This window comes from Ursus americanus, chromosome 2 (genome assembly GCF_024610735.1).
Source record: "Ursus americanus isolate L20-20 chromosome 2, mUrsAme1.1.p, whole genome shotgun sequence".
NCBI classification, from domain to species: domain Eukaryota; kingdom Metazoa; phylum Chordata; class Mammalia; order Carnivora; family Ursidae; genus Ursus; species Ursus americanus.
In genome coordinates, this window is record NC_142128.1 from 20,647,084 (window position 1) to 20,662,954 (window position 15,871).

The 15,871-nt window shown below is 50.1% G+C and overlaps 1 protein-coding gene and 1 pseudogene across 11 annotated transcripts in view; both read right to left on the bottom strand.

Moving 5' to 3' along the window:
• Positions 1 to 218: 218 nt before the first annotated feature.
• On the bottom strand, positions 219 to 7,199 carry LOC148110503 (thyroid receptor-interacting protein 11 pseudogene; annotated as a pseudogene).
• A 25-nt stretch (positions 7,200 to 7,224) lies between these two features.
• Positions 7,225 to 15,871, bottom strand: part of LOC148110504 (uncharacterized) — a 43,096-nt gene continuing 34,449 nt past the window's right edge. For 3 of the 11 annotated variants that reach the window (XR_015727535.1, XR_015727538.1, XR_015727537.1), the window contains 2 exons: positions 13,369 to 15,751; positions 10,090 to 11,846 (listed from right to left, as the gene is read on the bottom strand). Coding sequence is in view for 1 of the 11 variants with exons in the window: in XM_087869676.1 (XP_087725802.1) it covers positions 9,468 to 9,523; positions 11,785 to 11,846; positions 13,369 to 13,443; positions 15,629 to 15,751 (316 nt within the window). In the remaining 10 variants the exon portion in view is untranslated. Of the gene's footprint in view, positions 9,524 to 10,089; positions 11,847 to 11,965; positions 12,516 to 13,368; positions 15,752 to 15,871 lie in introns of those variants that run through there. The other 8 variants (XR_015727532.1, XR_015727531.1, XR_015727540.1 and 5 more) reach the window with 5 other exon arrangements.

Below are 15,871 nucleotides of genomic sequence, written 5' to 3' on the forward strand. Positions count from 1 at the left end.
ACAATGGAGCAATTAGCCTTGAACTGCAAATGAAGATTTGGAGTGGCTTTTGAGAAAATGGACTAGGCAGTCCATCATGGACATTTGGAATAAAAATCGCTTAAATCCTGATGATAGGAGCTAGTTAAATAATTTAGGGTATATCCATAAAATGCTGGGTTTTCTTTTAAAGAACAAATTGGAATTCATTCACATTTTGGAAGATCTCTAAGGCAGAGTGATTTAAAAAAAAAAAAGTCAGAAAATACTATACTCCCAAATAGGCAAATACACATATATTTCTAAAAGGCCGGAGAGAAATCCCGTTACCCATAGAGTGATTTCCTAGGCAACAGAAAAACAAATGGAACAACAATTAAAAATGAAAAAAAAAGAGAGAGAAATGGGACTTAGCTGAGTAAAGCAAATTTACATTTTTTTTTGATTGTACGCATCTTGTACTTTCACGCTGTTCACCTTGTTTCTCGTACGAGGTGTGTGTGTTCGTGTATTTGGTAAGTTCGGAACATTAAAACCAGTTGATGTGTTCCTTACCCAGGGTATATGTAGATACCTGCTCCTTGTGAAAACATTACAGCATTACAAACAATATTGGAAGTATCCTTGGACCACAGCCTCCAACCCCACCAATGTCTACTCTCATAAGAAGTCACCACTGTTTTCAGTTTGGGGAATACCTCTGCAGTCATTAAAAGACCTCTGTTCTTGTTAAGTCATAAAAGAATATTTTTATTAAGCTGAAAGCAAAACTGCAAATATATTACGTTTTGCAAAAGGCCATTTTGGGCTAAGGTAGACACACAGAGTGACTTGCGCTCTTCAAAGAGCCGTCTCCTCTCCGGCTTGAGAATCGTCTATTTCTTTGAGGGGCCTGTGGCCGCCATTCCAACCTTCGTGGCAGGTGACAGTATTTGGGGCGTGTATGTGGGGAAAGCATCAGTGACAGCATTTAGAAGAAGGTGCTCCGATCCATCCGTTTCTGGTCCTGGGGGGGTAATGAGAGACACAGCTGTGGTGCGGGGCTTCACATCTTTTTTTCGGGCTGTGGATCCTAGGGCAGTGTTCAGATGTTGTGGGCCTTGTTTCTTAGCCACTTTTCCCCTTCCTCCTGAATCTGGGGGCTTCACGGCATAAGCAGAGGGTTTAGGTGGTGGAGAAGCTGAATGTGATTCCGCTTCTAGAAACTGGACGAAAAGTCCTGAAAAAGAATTGTTGGCCATAGCTCGGTGACTTGGTTTCCCGGGTGTGTTGGGGGCGCTTCTGGATCCAGGCCCCCCAGTCACCCAGCTGGTAACCCCACCTGGCCTTTCACTGAACAGCTGGCGCATCTGGTCTTCTTGGATCCCCAGCGTGCCTGCCATCAACCTTAAGGCTTCCTGCCGGTCGGCATCAGGTGCTTGCAAAGAGCCCACGAAGAGTCTCCTCAGGAGGGTTTTGTCCACCATGCCTTCGGACTTACTTACTAAGTCCATCAGTTTCTTCTGGGTGTCCTCCAGGACTTCCTGCTGGACCTCGTTCTGTTTCTTGACTTCTTGGAGCTGGTCTTCCTTCAGACCCAAGTCAGCCTTTGCTTTCTGGAAGCGTCCCTGCAATGACTTCAGTTTCCCTTCTAGGCTGTCTGCCTTTTCCATCCACTCGGCGAGTTCCAGCTTGAGGGCGGCTAGAACGTGACCGTACTGCCTCCCTTCCTCCTGGGAGGCTGCAAGCTGGAAGGCGGCTTCCTCTTTCTGCTGGGTGACCATGTGCAATTGCTCCCGCAGCGACTGCACCTGCACACTGGCTCGATGGCTCGCGTTTTCCAAGGCCGTGGAAGACAAAACGAGCTTTCCCTGCAAGACCGTCACTTCCTCTCTGAGTTGAGCCACTTTGCCTTCTGAGACCAAAGCTTCGCGGCGACGAGAATCTTCGGCTTCTGAAGCGACGTGACGCCGTCTCTCCAGCTCCTGGGTGAGGCGTGATTCTCTCTCCCGTAAATGGTGCACCTCCTTCTGGAGGGCACAGGTTTCCATTTGTTTCTGTGTCAGTGTCAGCAGGACTTCCTCTCTCTCCTGTGGACACACAACTGTCTGGTCCTGCACGGATGCAACTGCATCGACGAGCCGCTTCGCTTCCCCGGTCTCGCCCTCTTCTTTCCCTCGCAATACTTGCTCCAAAGCAAGTGCCTTCGCTTCCACCGCAGCGGACTGGGATTCCTCCTCTCTCGGCAGCATGGAAAGCCGCCTGTTGGTCTCTTGCAAGGCCTGATTTTCCATTTCCTTTTCTCTACACGTTTCCACGAGCTTTGCATTTTCCTCTTTCAGTTGACACACATCCGTTTCAAAATCTGCTAGTCTCTCCTTCAAATCGGTGACTGCCTGCCTCAAAAGGTCATTTTCACTCACTTGGCTACTGAAGTTCTCCTGCAAAGAAAGCAATCCCTCACTTTTCGCTTGCAGTCGGAGCTCTTGATCCGGAATGAAGTTTTGCAGAACGGCCTGTTTCTCCTTCAGCGGCTCCATGTCGGAATCCCCGTGTTCCTGTTGTTTGCCTTCTCCTGGGGACGCGGCCGACACGGAATCCATCCATCTCTGCTTCTCTTCCTGGAGGGTTCGAATCATTGTATCTTTTTCTTGCATTGATTTTTTTAGCTCTTCTACCTCCTCTTGGCGCAACTGAGAAGACTGGCTCACTACGTCAGATGTCACGGCCTTCAGAGAGTCCGCTGGCTCTGAGGAGTCAGGGGAGGGCTGCAGGAAAATCGCGTCCAGTTTCCCTAAGAGGAGATCCTTGGCGTGGCAATTCTCCCCGATGCTGAGCTGAATTCGTGCCAGGTCCTTCTCTAAGTGTTCTAAGGTTATTTCCTTGCCTCTGTAAGTCTGGATCAGGTCCATAGAGGTCGCCTGCAGTTTGGAATCCTCCTCGCTGCCAGGGCAAGCCCGCGCCTGGAGCTGGCGAAGATCGCTCTGAAGCTGGGATGCCTCCCGCTTCATGTTTTCGACCGTGGTCATCACCTGCTCTTTCCACTCTTCCATGATCTTCACTCGCTGTTTGAACGTGTCCCGTTCCCGCAGAAGCTCCTTGAACTGATCGATGTGAACGCCGCGAACCTCATCACCAGTGCTGGAGGTCTGCAGGATGGTCAATAAAGTCTGACATTTCTGACTTAAGGCATCCACTTCGAGGTCTTTTTCTCGAATAATGTGTGATAAATTCTGAATCGTTTCTCTAAACATCTCCTGACCACTACATTCAATTCTCGGGGACAGTTTCCGATTTTCCTCTTGCATCCTCTGGAGCTCTGCTTCTTTGGCAGCAAGTCTCTCTGTCATTTTCTGATACTCCCTTGTCAGATGGCTATTCTCCCTCGTTTTCTCATTTAAGACAGCCAACACTTGGTCGCTTTTCGAAGCACACTCTTGCAATTGCTGCTGAAGTCGCTCCACGTCCACGTGCTGGCGCTGAGAAGCTGCAGAGATTCTGCTGGAAAGACCCTCGATCTCCAAATCCTTCTGCTGGATAATCTGAGTTAGTTTACCAATCTCCTCTTTGGACAGCCGATCGATGTGTTCGGTCAATCGGATGTTCTGTTCAGTTAGAAGCTTCATCTCCACTTCTTGCTCTTTTATTCCTTGGACTGATCTTTGAGTTTCGCCTTTAGATGGATCAAGCTTCTCACTTCCGTTCTCTCTAGGAAGAGGCTGACTGCTTGTGACTTGAACGTCGTCACAGTGCTCTGCTGCAATGTGCTGGCTTTTGTCAGGCAGCTGGGCTTTCATTTGGTCTAATGTGTCTTGCAAATTCTGAATCTCCTGGTCTTTCGCTGCAAGGAGCTGAGCGCGTTCAATATGCAGCTGCTCCTGCTGGGATTGAAGATGGTCCACTTTCTGCTTCTGCTCCTGTAGAGACTGAAGCAGTCTTATCTTCCCCTGCTGCTGGTTCTGAATGATCTTCTGTTGTTCCTTTACTTCCTCCTCGAGGTCATCTTTTAACTCGTTCAGTTGGAAGACTTCACACTCCAGTTCGAGGATTTTAGGGTCAACCACAGGTACAGGGCGACTCTGTTGTCTCAGGCGCTCCAGTTCTTCTTTCAGATGATGATTTTCGGCGGTCACGGAGGTGAGACGCATGTCTTTGTCCTCCACGGTTTGCTCTAAAAGGTCATTGCTTCTTGAGGCTTTTTCTTTAATGACCTGTGTCAATTGCTTCTGCTCCTCCAAAGCAGAGGACAGCATGTCCTTGGTTTCTCTGTGGTCGGCGTCCATCTGCTCGATCTTCTTTTGGAGGTGGAATAGTTCCAGGTCTTTCTCTTGCATGAGTTGGATCAAACGTGCATGCTCTAAAGGTAACAATTTCTTGATGGTTTGCTTGTACTTCCTCTTCTCTTCCAACGCCTTCTTCTCAGTCCGACACAATTTCGCTACTAACCGCCCTTTTTCGATCTTTAAAGCCCTCACAGCAATGTTGTTTTCCAGACACTCCTCGTTGTGACGGAGAATCGATTCTTCCAGCTGGTGTCTTACATCTTGGAGTGCCAAAACCAACTTCTGGTTTTCTGCTCTGACATCAGAAGCAACGTTCTTCAGATTGTCGTTCAGCCGCTCCATCTCTGCAAGTTGTTGCTCCACCCGTCCAAGCTCACTTTCCCTTTGCTCATACTCACGTAGTTGTTGGCGGTGCCTCTCAATGACGTCGGCCAGTTGCTTCTTGTGGAGACTCTGTAATACCGATACTTCAAGTTGGTGTTCGTCTAGCTTCTTCATCCGTTGTTGTTCTAGGTCCCTGATGGTGGTCTTCAGTTTCCAAATTTCACTGGAGTCTAGTATCTTTGATGACGACTGAGACAAACGCCTCCAGTGACTAACCTCAGCCTCCAGTGTTTCGATGTCCTTCAGCAGTCTGTTGATTTGTGCCTGTGATGTGATGAGGTCGGCGAAGTCCATCTCCTCGCCAGTGGAAGTTCCCTTTCCCACGTGCCCGGTGAAATCAATGTGGCTGGTGAAGCAAGGCTCTCTGCCATCCACTTCCCCTGGGGAATGGTCTAGGCCAGAGCCCAGGCCACCAACCCAAGGCAACATCTCTGCGGGTCATAAAACTGTCCTGGTCCGCTGTGGAAAAGCGTCCAGTGCAGTCGGACTACCCCGCCAAGTGTCCCAGAACCCCTGCCTGCGCGAGCCTAAGAATCCCAAGACAATAAGCGTTTCTAGGCAACGCTTGCGTGGGCCCGGCCCCCCTCCCCTCTGCAGGCCAGGTCCTTAGGAAAGGCCAAGGCCTTGGTCTTTCCCAAGGCCGTCTTTGGCCACTGGTCCCGGTCCCAGCCGCTCATCCCCACGACTTCTCACGCCAGGGCTGGGCCCCTTCCGCTTCTTCCCCGGCTTTCATGGCGGTCCTGGGCGGGTCCCGAGTGCATGCTCATGCCTCACCGCCCCCAGGTGCCTGCCCACACAAAATTCACTTGGCTCTCGACTTTCCCCCTAAGTGGTATCACAGTACACAAACTCCTTTGGCGTGTGCTTTCCACGCAACCGAATCTTTTTAATGGAGGTGAAAGGTACACAGTCCCACGCACCCATCCACCTAGGAGTGAAGGTCCTAGGTGCATTTGACAAATGTCTACACACGTGTAAGGCATGGCGCTCAAGAGACTTTGGGCATTTCCACCCTCCAGAGGCTCCAGAGTGACCTGTCCCTCCCTGCCTCGTTAGCCTGCGGGGACAGTGAGTCCCACTCCTGGGTTTGCTGGTTCACTGGCAGCCGGGAGCGCTGTGACCCATCAACTGCCTCCCGCAGGTGTGCGGCCTAGACCGGGGAGGGGGTCGCGGGCGGTGGTGAAGACCATGCTAGATAGGGGGCTCCTGGCATCTCACAGAGAGGCCTGGGGTTCAGGCCTTGGGTGGAGGAGGGGCTGGGAACCACACCCCTTGCCTGGTCCCACAAGGCCCCCGGTGGGCGGTGCCACTGGATGAGAGGCAGAGAGGGCGGGGCTCCCGTCCAGGAACAGCTCCACAGCTGCCTGGGCCCTGAGGTGATGCAGCCCTTGGAGCGGTTCCCAAGCTGCCCTGCCCAAGCCCCTTGGTCAGCCGCCTCCACCAGGAAGAAGCAATCCAACTGCATGACGCAGGGGCCAGCTAGACCGCGGGTAGGCGAGTGCGCCGATCTGGGTTGGCATGGGATGAGCCGATTGGGGACGCTGGCCTGGCCGCCTCGGCAGGGCCGGCTGTTTTCTGGGCCGCGCGCTCGATCCCTTGCAGCACGCGGGATCTGGGACCGGGCTGCGCCACGTCGCGACCTGGAGCCCAGCTCTGGGCCAGCGCCAGAGCCCCCGGGGAGCAGCGGGGTGGGTCGTCATCCCGCCGCCCATTGTCCAGGCCCGCAGAGCATCTCCCAGGAGGGAGTGGACCCGAGCCTTCCCCTGACCTCCCCCGGCCTTCCCCTGACCTCCCCCGGGGTTTGCCCCGGGTGAAAACTCAGGTAACCCTTGTGCCTGAGGCCAGGCGGACGCTGTGCTCTGGGGGTGGCGTCCTCAGCCTTTCAGGTTCGCCCTGCTGCTGCGGACCCTCCACGTCCAAGTGCCTGATGGCAGTAAATAAGGAAGGGATGATCAGAGCCCATCGGATGCGCCCAGGGAGTTTCGGTGGTCCATGCAGGGGCTGTACAGGTGTTGCTGTTCCCAAACCCGGGCCCCTATGGACCCGACTGCCCAAGTTTTTGATATTGACAAATTGGGACCTGGGTGGAAAGAATTGTGGAAACGCCTTGGGCCGACTTTTAGTTTAGCTCTTTAATAGCTTTTTAAAAAGCCTTTCTCCCTTTGGATTTGGAAGCAGATCCTTCTCCAGGTTTCTTGGGGACTGTTTTCATGCTTGACAGGAAACATTCTCCATTATGAAATGACAGAAGACACCAGGGTTTGCAGACCACCAGGCTGTTGGAACAGGAACCACTGGTGGTTTTGAGAGGTCCTGGAGGTGACTGTCATGTGCCCAGGTATCTGGGACACATCTTTCAAGGTCTTTTAGGGCAGTTAGCTGTACTGGACCTAGTGACTGTTTTTGCTGGGCAGAGACATGAAGGTGTGAGTCTTCCACAGCTCTTGCTTCTTTTTTTCCAAAAGTTGGGTCAAAGGGGGAGTTTGACTTGGCCAGAACACGTGCGGATAGTTCCGTGTGTGTGTCTGTACCAAAATACTTTGACTTCCCCTCCCATTTCTTCAGTTTCCTTGTTTAAGGTTGGGTCCCCCCCCCCCCCACCATAACTTTTTGCTTAGTGGCTTAGTTTTGTTGTTTAATTGTGTTGCTACCCCACCCTATTACCTTAGTGTGCATTTATCCTGTTGCCAGAGTTGATGCCTGTCCCCTAAGCCTAGTGCTGCCTACTTTTCTGTCATTTGTAGGAAATGATAGAAATAATGCCCAGCGGGAGGTAGACAGGATAGTAGTGATGTAGTTTTGGAAGGCAGGTGAGGTTTGGTGGGCTGAGATCTCGAGCCAACGCCCGAGAAAGAATTCTTGAGACGTCTTTAGGGCAAAATGCTGGTTTTCTTAAAGCACTGGGACAGGATCCCTGGGCAGAAAGAGCTGCTGTAATGGGGTTGTGGGGGCAACTGATTACATACTTGGGAGTTGGGAGAGGGAAAGAAAAGGGAGGGCTTCAAAAGAACTTCCCTACGCTAAAGAGGATACTGGAGACCTTGCCATTGTCAGGTTAAGGTTGTTTTCCCTTCTAGCAAGGTATTAACATTAAGATAGTTGGAAGTTTCCTGGAGGAATGTCACAGGGTATCAGCCTGTGCTTTGTCCTTCTGCTCCCTCTTCAGGAGTGGGGGCCAATGATTCAACAGAGAATCTGTAAATGAATCCTAAGATAATTCCTTGTGAGCTTTCTTACCCCCGCCTCCCTTTGCATTCTTAGTAACATGCCTTGTAAAATCAATATTCAATGACTGTCAAGACTGATTTGTCATGTTGTCATTCTGGCCTCTTTATATACTGTATCAGGAAAGGGGTGTTTGCTTTTTTTGTGCAAAGTTCTGAGGTATTTATTTATTTATTTATTTATTTATTTATTTATTTATTTAATTTTATTTAACAGAGAAAGAGCACAAGCAGGGGGAGCTGCAGGGGGAGAGGAGGAAGCAGGCTCCCCACTGAGCACGGAGCCTGACCTGGGGCCCTATCCCAGGACCCTGGGATCATGACCTGAGCCGAAGGCAGAGCCTTCACCAACTCAGCCACCCAGGGGCCCAAGTTCTGGGCCTTTTCAAGCTACCAAGCCAGTCGGCCCCTCTTTGGCCCCAGCTTCCTCTGTAGCAGGTTCTCTCTTCACACCTGGATTCTGGCCATACGTGCCCCACTTCTAGTTTATGGAGCAGGCCGAGCATTCTTACCTCTTAGCCTCTACCTGAGATTCTCCGGAGTTCCTTTCACCACACCAGCCCTGTAGCTGCCTCCTACTCATTCTTCAGCTCTCCAGGCCAAGGTGTCTGCCTCTAAAAGGCCTTCCCTGATGCTCCGACAGAGAATGGATGGCCCCATCCCGGGGGACGTTCCTAAGTCCACACAGCACCTGGTTTTCTATGATGCAGTGGCCTCTTTACTTGTTATTGTTCTCCAGTAAACAAAATGCCTTGAGAGCCCTTGCTGTCTTTCTCTTTCATCTCCCAGGGTCTGCTGTGGTGCCTAGCACAGGGTAGAAACTCCACAAAGACTATCAAATCCAGTGTAAATCTAGTTCCTACCAGATCGCCCTGGCGGTGTGAGCCCAAGTATGGGAAAATGAAAACTGGATAGAGTCAGTGGTGATTCATACTGGGACTGTAATTCTGGCCCTGACCTTTGACTCTGAAAATCTTTATTGCTCGATGCCAGTGGAAGCCAAGGCTATTACAGAGCTATGAAGGGTGTGGCAGTTATGCTCCCAAAGTCAAAACTGTTTTTCTGGGGAAGCTTTTGCTTCACTGCTGTCGATTTCCTCGACATATCTGTATTCCTTCCACTCCGGTCATTGTCAAGGCCTCGGGAGGAAACACGGAGGCAGGAGAGAGCCTAGAATTGTGATTCTGTGTTATCGTGTTACTGGCAGACATCAGAAGTGGGATTCTGGGTGCACTGCACTCAAGAGGAAGGCTAGAAAGCGTAGGTCCCCTTCGCCCATGAGTGAAGTCGTGTGTGTGAATGGCACGCCCATCGTGTGTGTTATCCATTCATAAAAGGCCATGTTGTCTTCCCAAGAACAAGGACCTTGTCAGCAACCGCACAGTGAGGTTCCATGGGACGAACATGGGGGAGAATTAGGAATGGCTGCAAGGAGGGAGTTCTCATGATGTGATGTGTTTACAATGGGAGGATGAGCGTGTTTCAGAAGATGGTTTGTGTATCACAGACATGAGGCTATGTGGTGGTCTCATGACAGGGGGGTCCCAAAGAAGAGAATTAGGATGGCTGATTCATCAAGGGGCACTTATGGAGGCCACACTGTGTACTGTTCAAGGTATTAAAGAATCACAAGTGAACACAATCCAGTTTCTGCCCTGAAGGGGCTCAATAGATCTGTGGAAGAGACAGACAAGCAAGAAATAATTATAGACCATGAGACAAGTGTTTAGAGAGGGACAGCTAATACAGTGAGCAACACTCCACTCTGAGTGAATGGACAGAGGTACCAAAACCAAACAAACAGACCAGAAGGAAATTGGAGCAGAGCCTTTCCTCCCATGTGTAAGCACGACTTTCAATGTTCTCTCCTATTGATTAGGTCTCTTTTCCTTGTAAGAGAACCCAACTCGAATTGCCCTAAGCCAAGATGGGAACTTTACTGGCTCATATGTGACCCAGAGTCCAAAAGGACTATGGCTGCAGCCAGGGCTGGATCCAGGGGTTCCACTCTCTAGACAGGCTGTGTCCACAAGGAGACACCCCTGCCCCACCCAGGTTTCCTCCCTCCTCAGTTCAAGTCCCAGAGGGACATAGACTACTTTTCACTGTGGCTAGAGCCCCAGGACAGACTCTGAAGATGTCTGGCTGGGTCCCATGCCATGCCCTGGAAATGCAAATGGAGTCAGCCCCACCCAAACCACAGGGAATGGCAATGGGGGAGTACTGGTCCCCCAGAGAACACGGGGTGCTGTTACCAGCAGGGGAGAAGGAGTGCTGGTCAGAATACACTAAGTATTACATCGTGTCTTTTGTAGGGAAAGAGAACCGTCATCTACTCTTGTGAAAATACAAATTAGTAAAGAGGATCTTGAAGAACAGTTTGGCAGTGGCTATTAGAATTCATAAGGGGCAATTCCTTGAGCCAGCAATTCCTGCAAATACGCACCTGTACCTGTGCTTTCTACAACACTGTTTAATAGAAAACCATATAAAATGCAGCTATCTAAAGGACCATCAGTACTGAATACATTAAGTAAAATGGAATTTCCATGCAAAGGAGAACTAGAAAGCCATCAGAAATAATGAGGCCGAACTATAAATGACAATAGAAGCACAGCCATGAGTTACTAGGATCCAGAATAGTTACAAAACAGGACGTGTCAATTATTCCCTTTTATTAAAATTATACATAAATCTATTTATTTTACGAAATGTAGATTCACTCATTCAACAGATATATATTGAACTACAACCTATGTATTTATTCAGTGTATATGTACAGTCTTTCAGCAAAAACTTACTGACCCTTCTAGGTGCCAGGCACTGGACTGTATTTGTGTTTTCATGTGTGATATTTATCCGTCTCTAGGTGTACTGTTCATCCATAGGAGAAATCACTCTGAACACTGGTTATCTTGGTGGGGGGAGAGATTATGCCCGGTCTTTACATTCTACTTCATACATTTCTGCATCGATGGATCAAAGGTAATGCAAAGCGTTAGCTCCTTCATTATAGGTAATCATTCTGACACAAGTATTCACCAAATATACAGAAAGTTATGATAGCGACAGTGTGGAGAAAACAGCCAGGCCAGCACATGGCACAGCCTGCACAGGTTCTACTTATAATCTGTAGGACGGAAACGAAGGATGGGGGAGATGTTCTTTCTGGGAGTCTCTTCACCAGGAGCATGACTGTGGCACTGTGGTTGCACAGAGGCCTGTCTCGCTGTCTCATGTTTCCTGTGTTATCTGTGTCCACCATCCCAGAAGGCCATCCTCTCTGGGCATGTCCTCTGACCTGAATTATTAGTAAGCCCCCTGAATACTCTGCCAGACACAGACTGAAAACGATGGAACATTCTGGAAGAGGTTTACCTTGGACTGAAAGGCTTAGAGGTGAGCAGGGAGTTGCTGGAAACACTCATACTTAAAACGTGAGGGGAAACCCGGAGCACAGGGGCCGAGGAGGTGATATAACAGGTGGAGCAGGTCAGGTACAAGACAGCGGGGAGCAGTGCGGGGGGACTGGAGGATGACAGCCCCCCTCCATGAAGCAGCCACCTAGGACTTAGGGTCTGATGCTGCCAGATTGGATGTTCCCAAGGAAAGCTGGAAACAGAGATTTTCAGGAAAAAATCTACTTTTGCACTGGTTGTAAATCACTGAAACCCATTTGGTAAAGATTGAAGAACGGGGATCTATGGACATCTGTTTTAAATTCCTTCACGGTAAATGCGATGCAGTGTAAACGTATCAGCAGAAGTACACTCTGCGTGACATCTCAAGTGCTCACCCGCAGGTGCAGACAGACAGACAGACAGACAGACACACACACACAGACACAAACACACACCCCTTTTAAAAGGAAAAGGGGAAAAAAGCAAAGAGCGTTCTGTAGTGCACATCGTACCACGTAGGTTAAGGGTACTTGCCGATTTGAAGTGGGTCCTCCGAATGTAGTTCTGTAATGGGTTGTGATAAGAAAGGCTTGACTCTGTGGGAAGATGGGAAAGAGAGAAATGAGTCAAGGAGCTCTGTTTCAGCAGAACCGCAAACACCCACTCCAGGAGCGGCAAATACATCCTGCTCCTGTTCAAAGCAAGGGCCACTCACTCCACAGGGCCGTCTGCTTCCTGACGTCTGGCCCTCGGCACACGCACTCACACTTCAGTGGATCGGGGCTCTGGCGAGGTCACTAAGCAGGACACTCCGAATCGGATGCCCACTCACAATCTCATCATGAAATAATGAACACTCAGAAATCGCTCAGGATACGTCAACAAGGATTTTCCCGATGTTCCAGGTTTTCCAAGTCGTCTCCAGTTTTCTGCCTCTTCTCAAACAAAATCTTTAACACAGTGCTCACCGCTCACAGTTCACTGAAAAAAGGACTCCTATTCAGACTTGAAGTCAGTAACGTTGATGCAATGACTCCCTCCTCCAGGATATGCAAAAAATCAGACCTCAGAGAGCCGAATCCTCCATCACAACAACCATACACAAAGGCCAATGCGTTTTTCAGCCCAGAAGCACCTCTGGGCTTGAGTGAGAGCCCGCTTCCTCTTAGTTCACTCGGGGTCCCAACAGGCTAGGACATCGTCTGCAGAGGCACAGCCTCAGATGCCAGACGGCAACCGAACAGCATATTTTCTGTAAGGGAATCCTGTATTTGGAAAGGGTGAAAACCTTGTTTTCATAGGGTAAACTAGATCAACCTCATACTTGAAAATTATTTCCAGATGATGAGAATTAGAAATCCTTGAAGGACAAGCTGAAACTTTTATGCTCACCAAAAATTTTTTTAAAGGCAATTCTTGGCATTTTATTGAAATCACTCATTTAAAAAGAAGGAAGGGAGTTCCCTTCCAAACCCTCGGGCTTGAGGCCAGGGCTTAAATCTCAGCTCCACCCCTTCCTTCACAGGTGCCGTGATGGAAATTCGCTTCACTGCTTTGAGCCTCGGTTTCCCCACCAGAATTCACGAGGCTGCTCTGAGCACTGAGTGAGATGATGCAAGGGAAGCATTGCACACGGTGCTACAAAAGCTCCCAGCAGAGATTCACAAACTCGCCCTCTACAACTCTGCAAACTCCTTAAAACCTGGTCAGCGTGGCCCCCGGAATATCTCACAGACCGTAAATGACTAAGTTCAGCCTCCCATTCATTCGCTCAAACAATATTGACGACGCATCTGCTCTGGGCTGGGCACCTCTCTATGCCCTGGAGATAACGAAGTAGACAAAAGACACAGAACAATTCAGATCATGAAACTAGTGTAGGTCATTTCAAGGTTCAGAGAAATGACGTTCATGGACAGAACAGTCACAAGGGAGAGTGTATTGCATGTGGAAGACTGCTCGACAGGTTGGAATGAGGTCCCGGGGCCAGCAAGAAAGCGGGGAGGGGGTCCAAGGGGAGGGCCCCCTAAAATGAGGTCTCCAGCATGCATCCGGCCCCCTCCTGACCGCTGCCTCTGACTCTGCCCGGCTCTGTCCTCTGGTCCAAGCCACACTTACTGGATGCTGGGCAGCTTTCTCGTGACAATCACTGCAAAGTCGACCTCAAAAATATTTTCATGGGAGATCTTCATCCTGAGGAAAAATACACAGCAAGTTTGCTAATTCTGTATTCCCGCATACATTTACTGACCATCTTCATGTACCGAGTACTAAGCCCCAAACAGCAACGGGCTATTTCGGGGATTAAAATCAGGAACAATATGGTCAGAAAGGTACTTTTCAGGTGACTTTGGTCTCTGTGTGGAGAATGGATAGAGGACAAAAGTTAGGAGATTCTCAGAGCCGTCCAGGAAGAAGGTCCAGGGAAGAAGTCACAGGGAGCCTGAACTGGGGGAGCAGCCACTGGCATGGAGGTGGGGAGGCACTGAGAGGCGCTGGGGAAGTAGGAGCTAACAGATTTTCCAAAAAGCAGACTGAGACAGATTAGAGAGGGTCAGGAAACAATTGTGTGTTTGCGGGGGAGGGGTCGGGGCCAGCATGTGCGGGATCAAATAGGATACAACAGCAAACATCACAAAGCATCCCCGTCAGTGAGGGCGAGCACTGTCTTGTGGTACATTTACGTTTTTCTGTGAGAGTCGCCTACGGTGGGTGGGAAAGGGCAGGCGTCTGCAGCCAGGGAATGGGGGTCAGATCCCACTCCACCACGTGTCTGCTGTGAGGCGCTGCAAGTCACTAAACTCCCTGGGCCAAGCTTTCCTCGTGTGCACAGTAGAGAAACTGACTGCACCTCACGGGGTTGTGAGGACTCATGAGGAAATAAATATACAAGCCACACGCACAGCAGGACCTGCGCTAGTAAGCGCCAAGGGTGTGCCTTTGATTTACTGACACGGGTACACAGATGTGGGGCCTGGCCTGGGCTGTACATGTATTTTTACTGTGGGCTGCAGTAGAGAAAGTGTGAAAGCCACACACAGAGACACACACACACAAACATACACACTGAGTTAGACAAAGACAGTCATACGCACAGAGACGCAAAGACCCACACACAGCGGCACACAGACAGAAGAGACAGACACAGAGAAACAGAGATACAAAATACAGACATGTAGACACACAGACCCCTACACACAGACACACAGAGAGGCAGAGACACAAAGACACAAACACAGAGACACAGACACACACACGCAGAGACTCACAGAGAACGACACACACACACACACACACACACACATAGAGAGACACACTAACGGCCCTGCTCCACCACCTGCCTCCCCAGCCTGGTCACCCCCTGGGCTCCTAGCACATTCCCCCCATCTCTGTCGTGTCCACTCACTCACTCAGCCCTGAGGAGGATTCTCGAACGCATTCTCTCCTCAGCTCACCAACTGCAAGGACACCCCTTTCTGGCCTGTTTCAACCACACACTGCGTGTCTCCTGCAACAGCTCCTCACACCCCTGAGGCCTGGCAAGAAACAAGGCGCTCCACAACCTGCTGACTGTTCGGCATCCCCCCCGCCATGCATGCTTTTAACACCCTCGTGTCCACCTTACTTCTATTCCAGAAATACAGAACCAGTTGGTCAAAGGGGAAAGACAAAGAGAAACACAGATGCCGGTGTCCAGAATCCGGTGGTGGTGTCGCCGGTGCAGGCTGGGCCAAAGGAAAAGCGGGGGTCAGGATGATACCCCTGTTTCTGATGTGAACAACTGTGCAGGGAAGAGCACCGTGTATGTAGACGGTAGTATGTAGTATGTATATTAACTCACCTATGTAGACAGTCAGGAGCGATGGGAAGCAGGGATGGGGGAGGGTCGCTGTCTTAGGGGTTGGCATGATGGGGTCAGAAATCACAAGCAAGCATTTTCTAGTAGGAGGTGATCCCTATGGGTTAAGTGTCAGAACTATAGGTCCAGCTACCCCCAACCTAGTGGAAAAATCAGAGGGTCTGGTTTGGGGGAGAGGGAGGGTGACAGAGGGACACAGGAGGAGAGAGTAAAGGACCGCTTCGTGATGTATCAGAAAAGACAGGCTCACCCATCTCAACCGTTCATTCTCAGAGCTGCCACACATGCCTGCCCGTCTGCAGAGCGCGGCGATGGACGAGCTAGCTGAGGCTACTGGGAGGAAAGGCTTAGGGCAGACGAGAACTAACTTCTGCTAGGAAACTCCACAGCACCCTTCCAGAACATTACTCCCACGACAGGAAAGGGTAAGGAGAGTCTAAAATTCCCAAAGACAATGAGAACAATTAAAAGCAGATGAAGGACAGCATACACTCCCACATCTTCTGTAGGACTTCTTACTTTAGTATAAAGAGCTTCCCCTTGGGGCGCCTGGCTGGCTCAGTCAGGTGAGCGGCCGACGATGATTTCGGTTCAGGCCACGATCTCAGGGTCCTGGGATCCAGCGCAGCATTGGGCTCTGTGCTTAGAGGGGAGTCTGCTTAAGATTCTTCCTCTGCCTCTGCCCCTCCCACCCCAATAAAAGTCTAATCTTTAAAAAAAAAAAAAAAGAGAACTCCCCATGCATCAGCTACTTGACCTTCA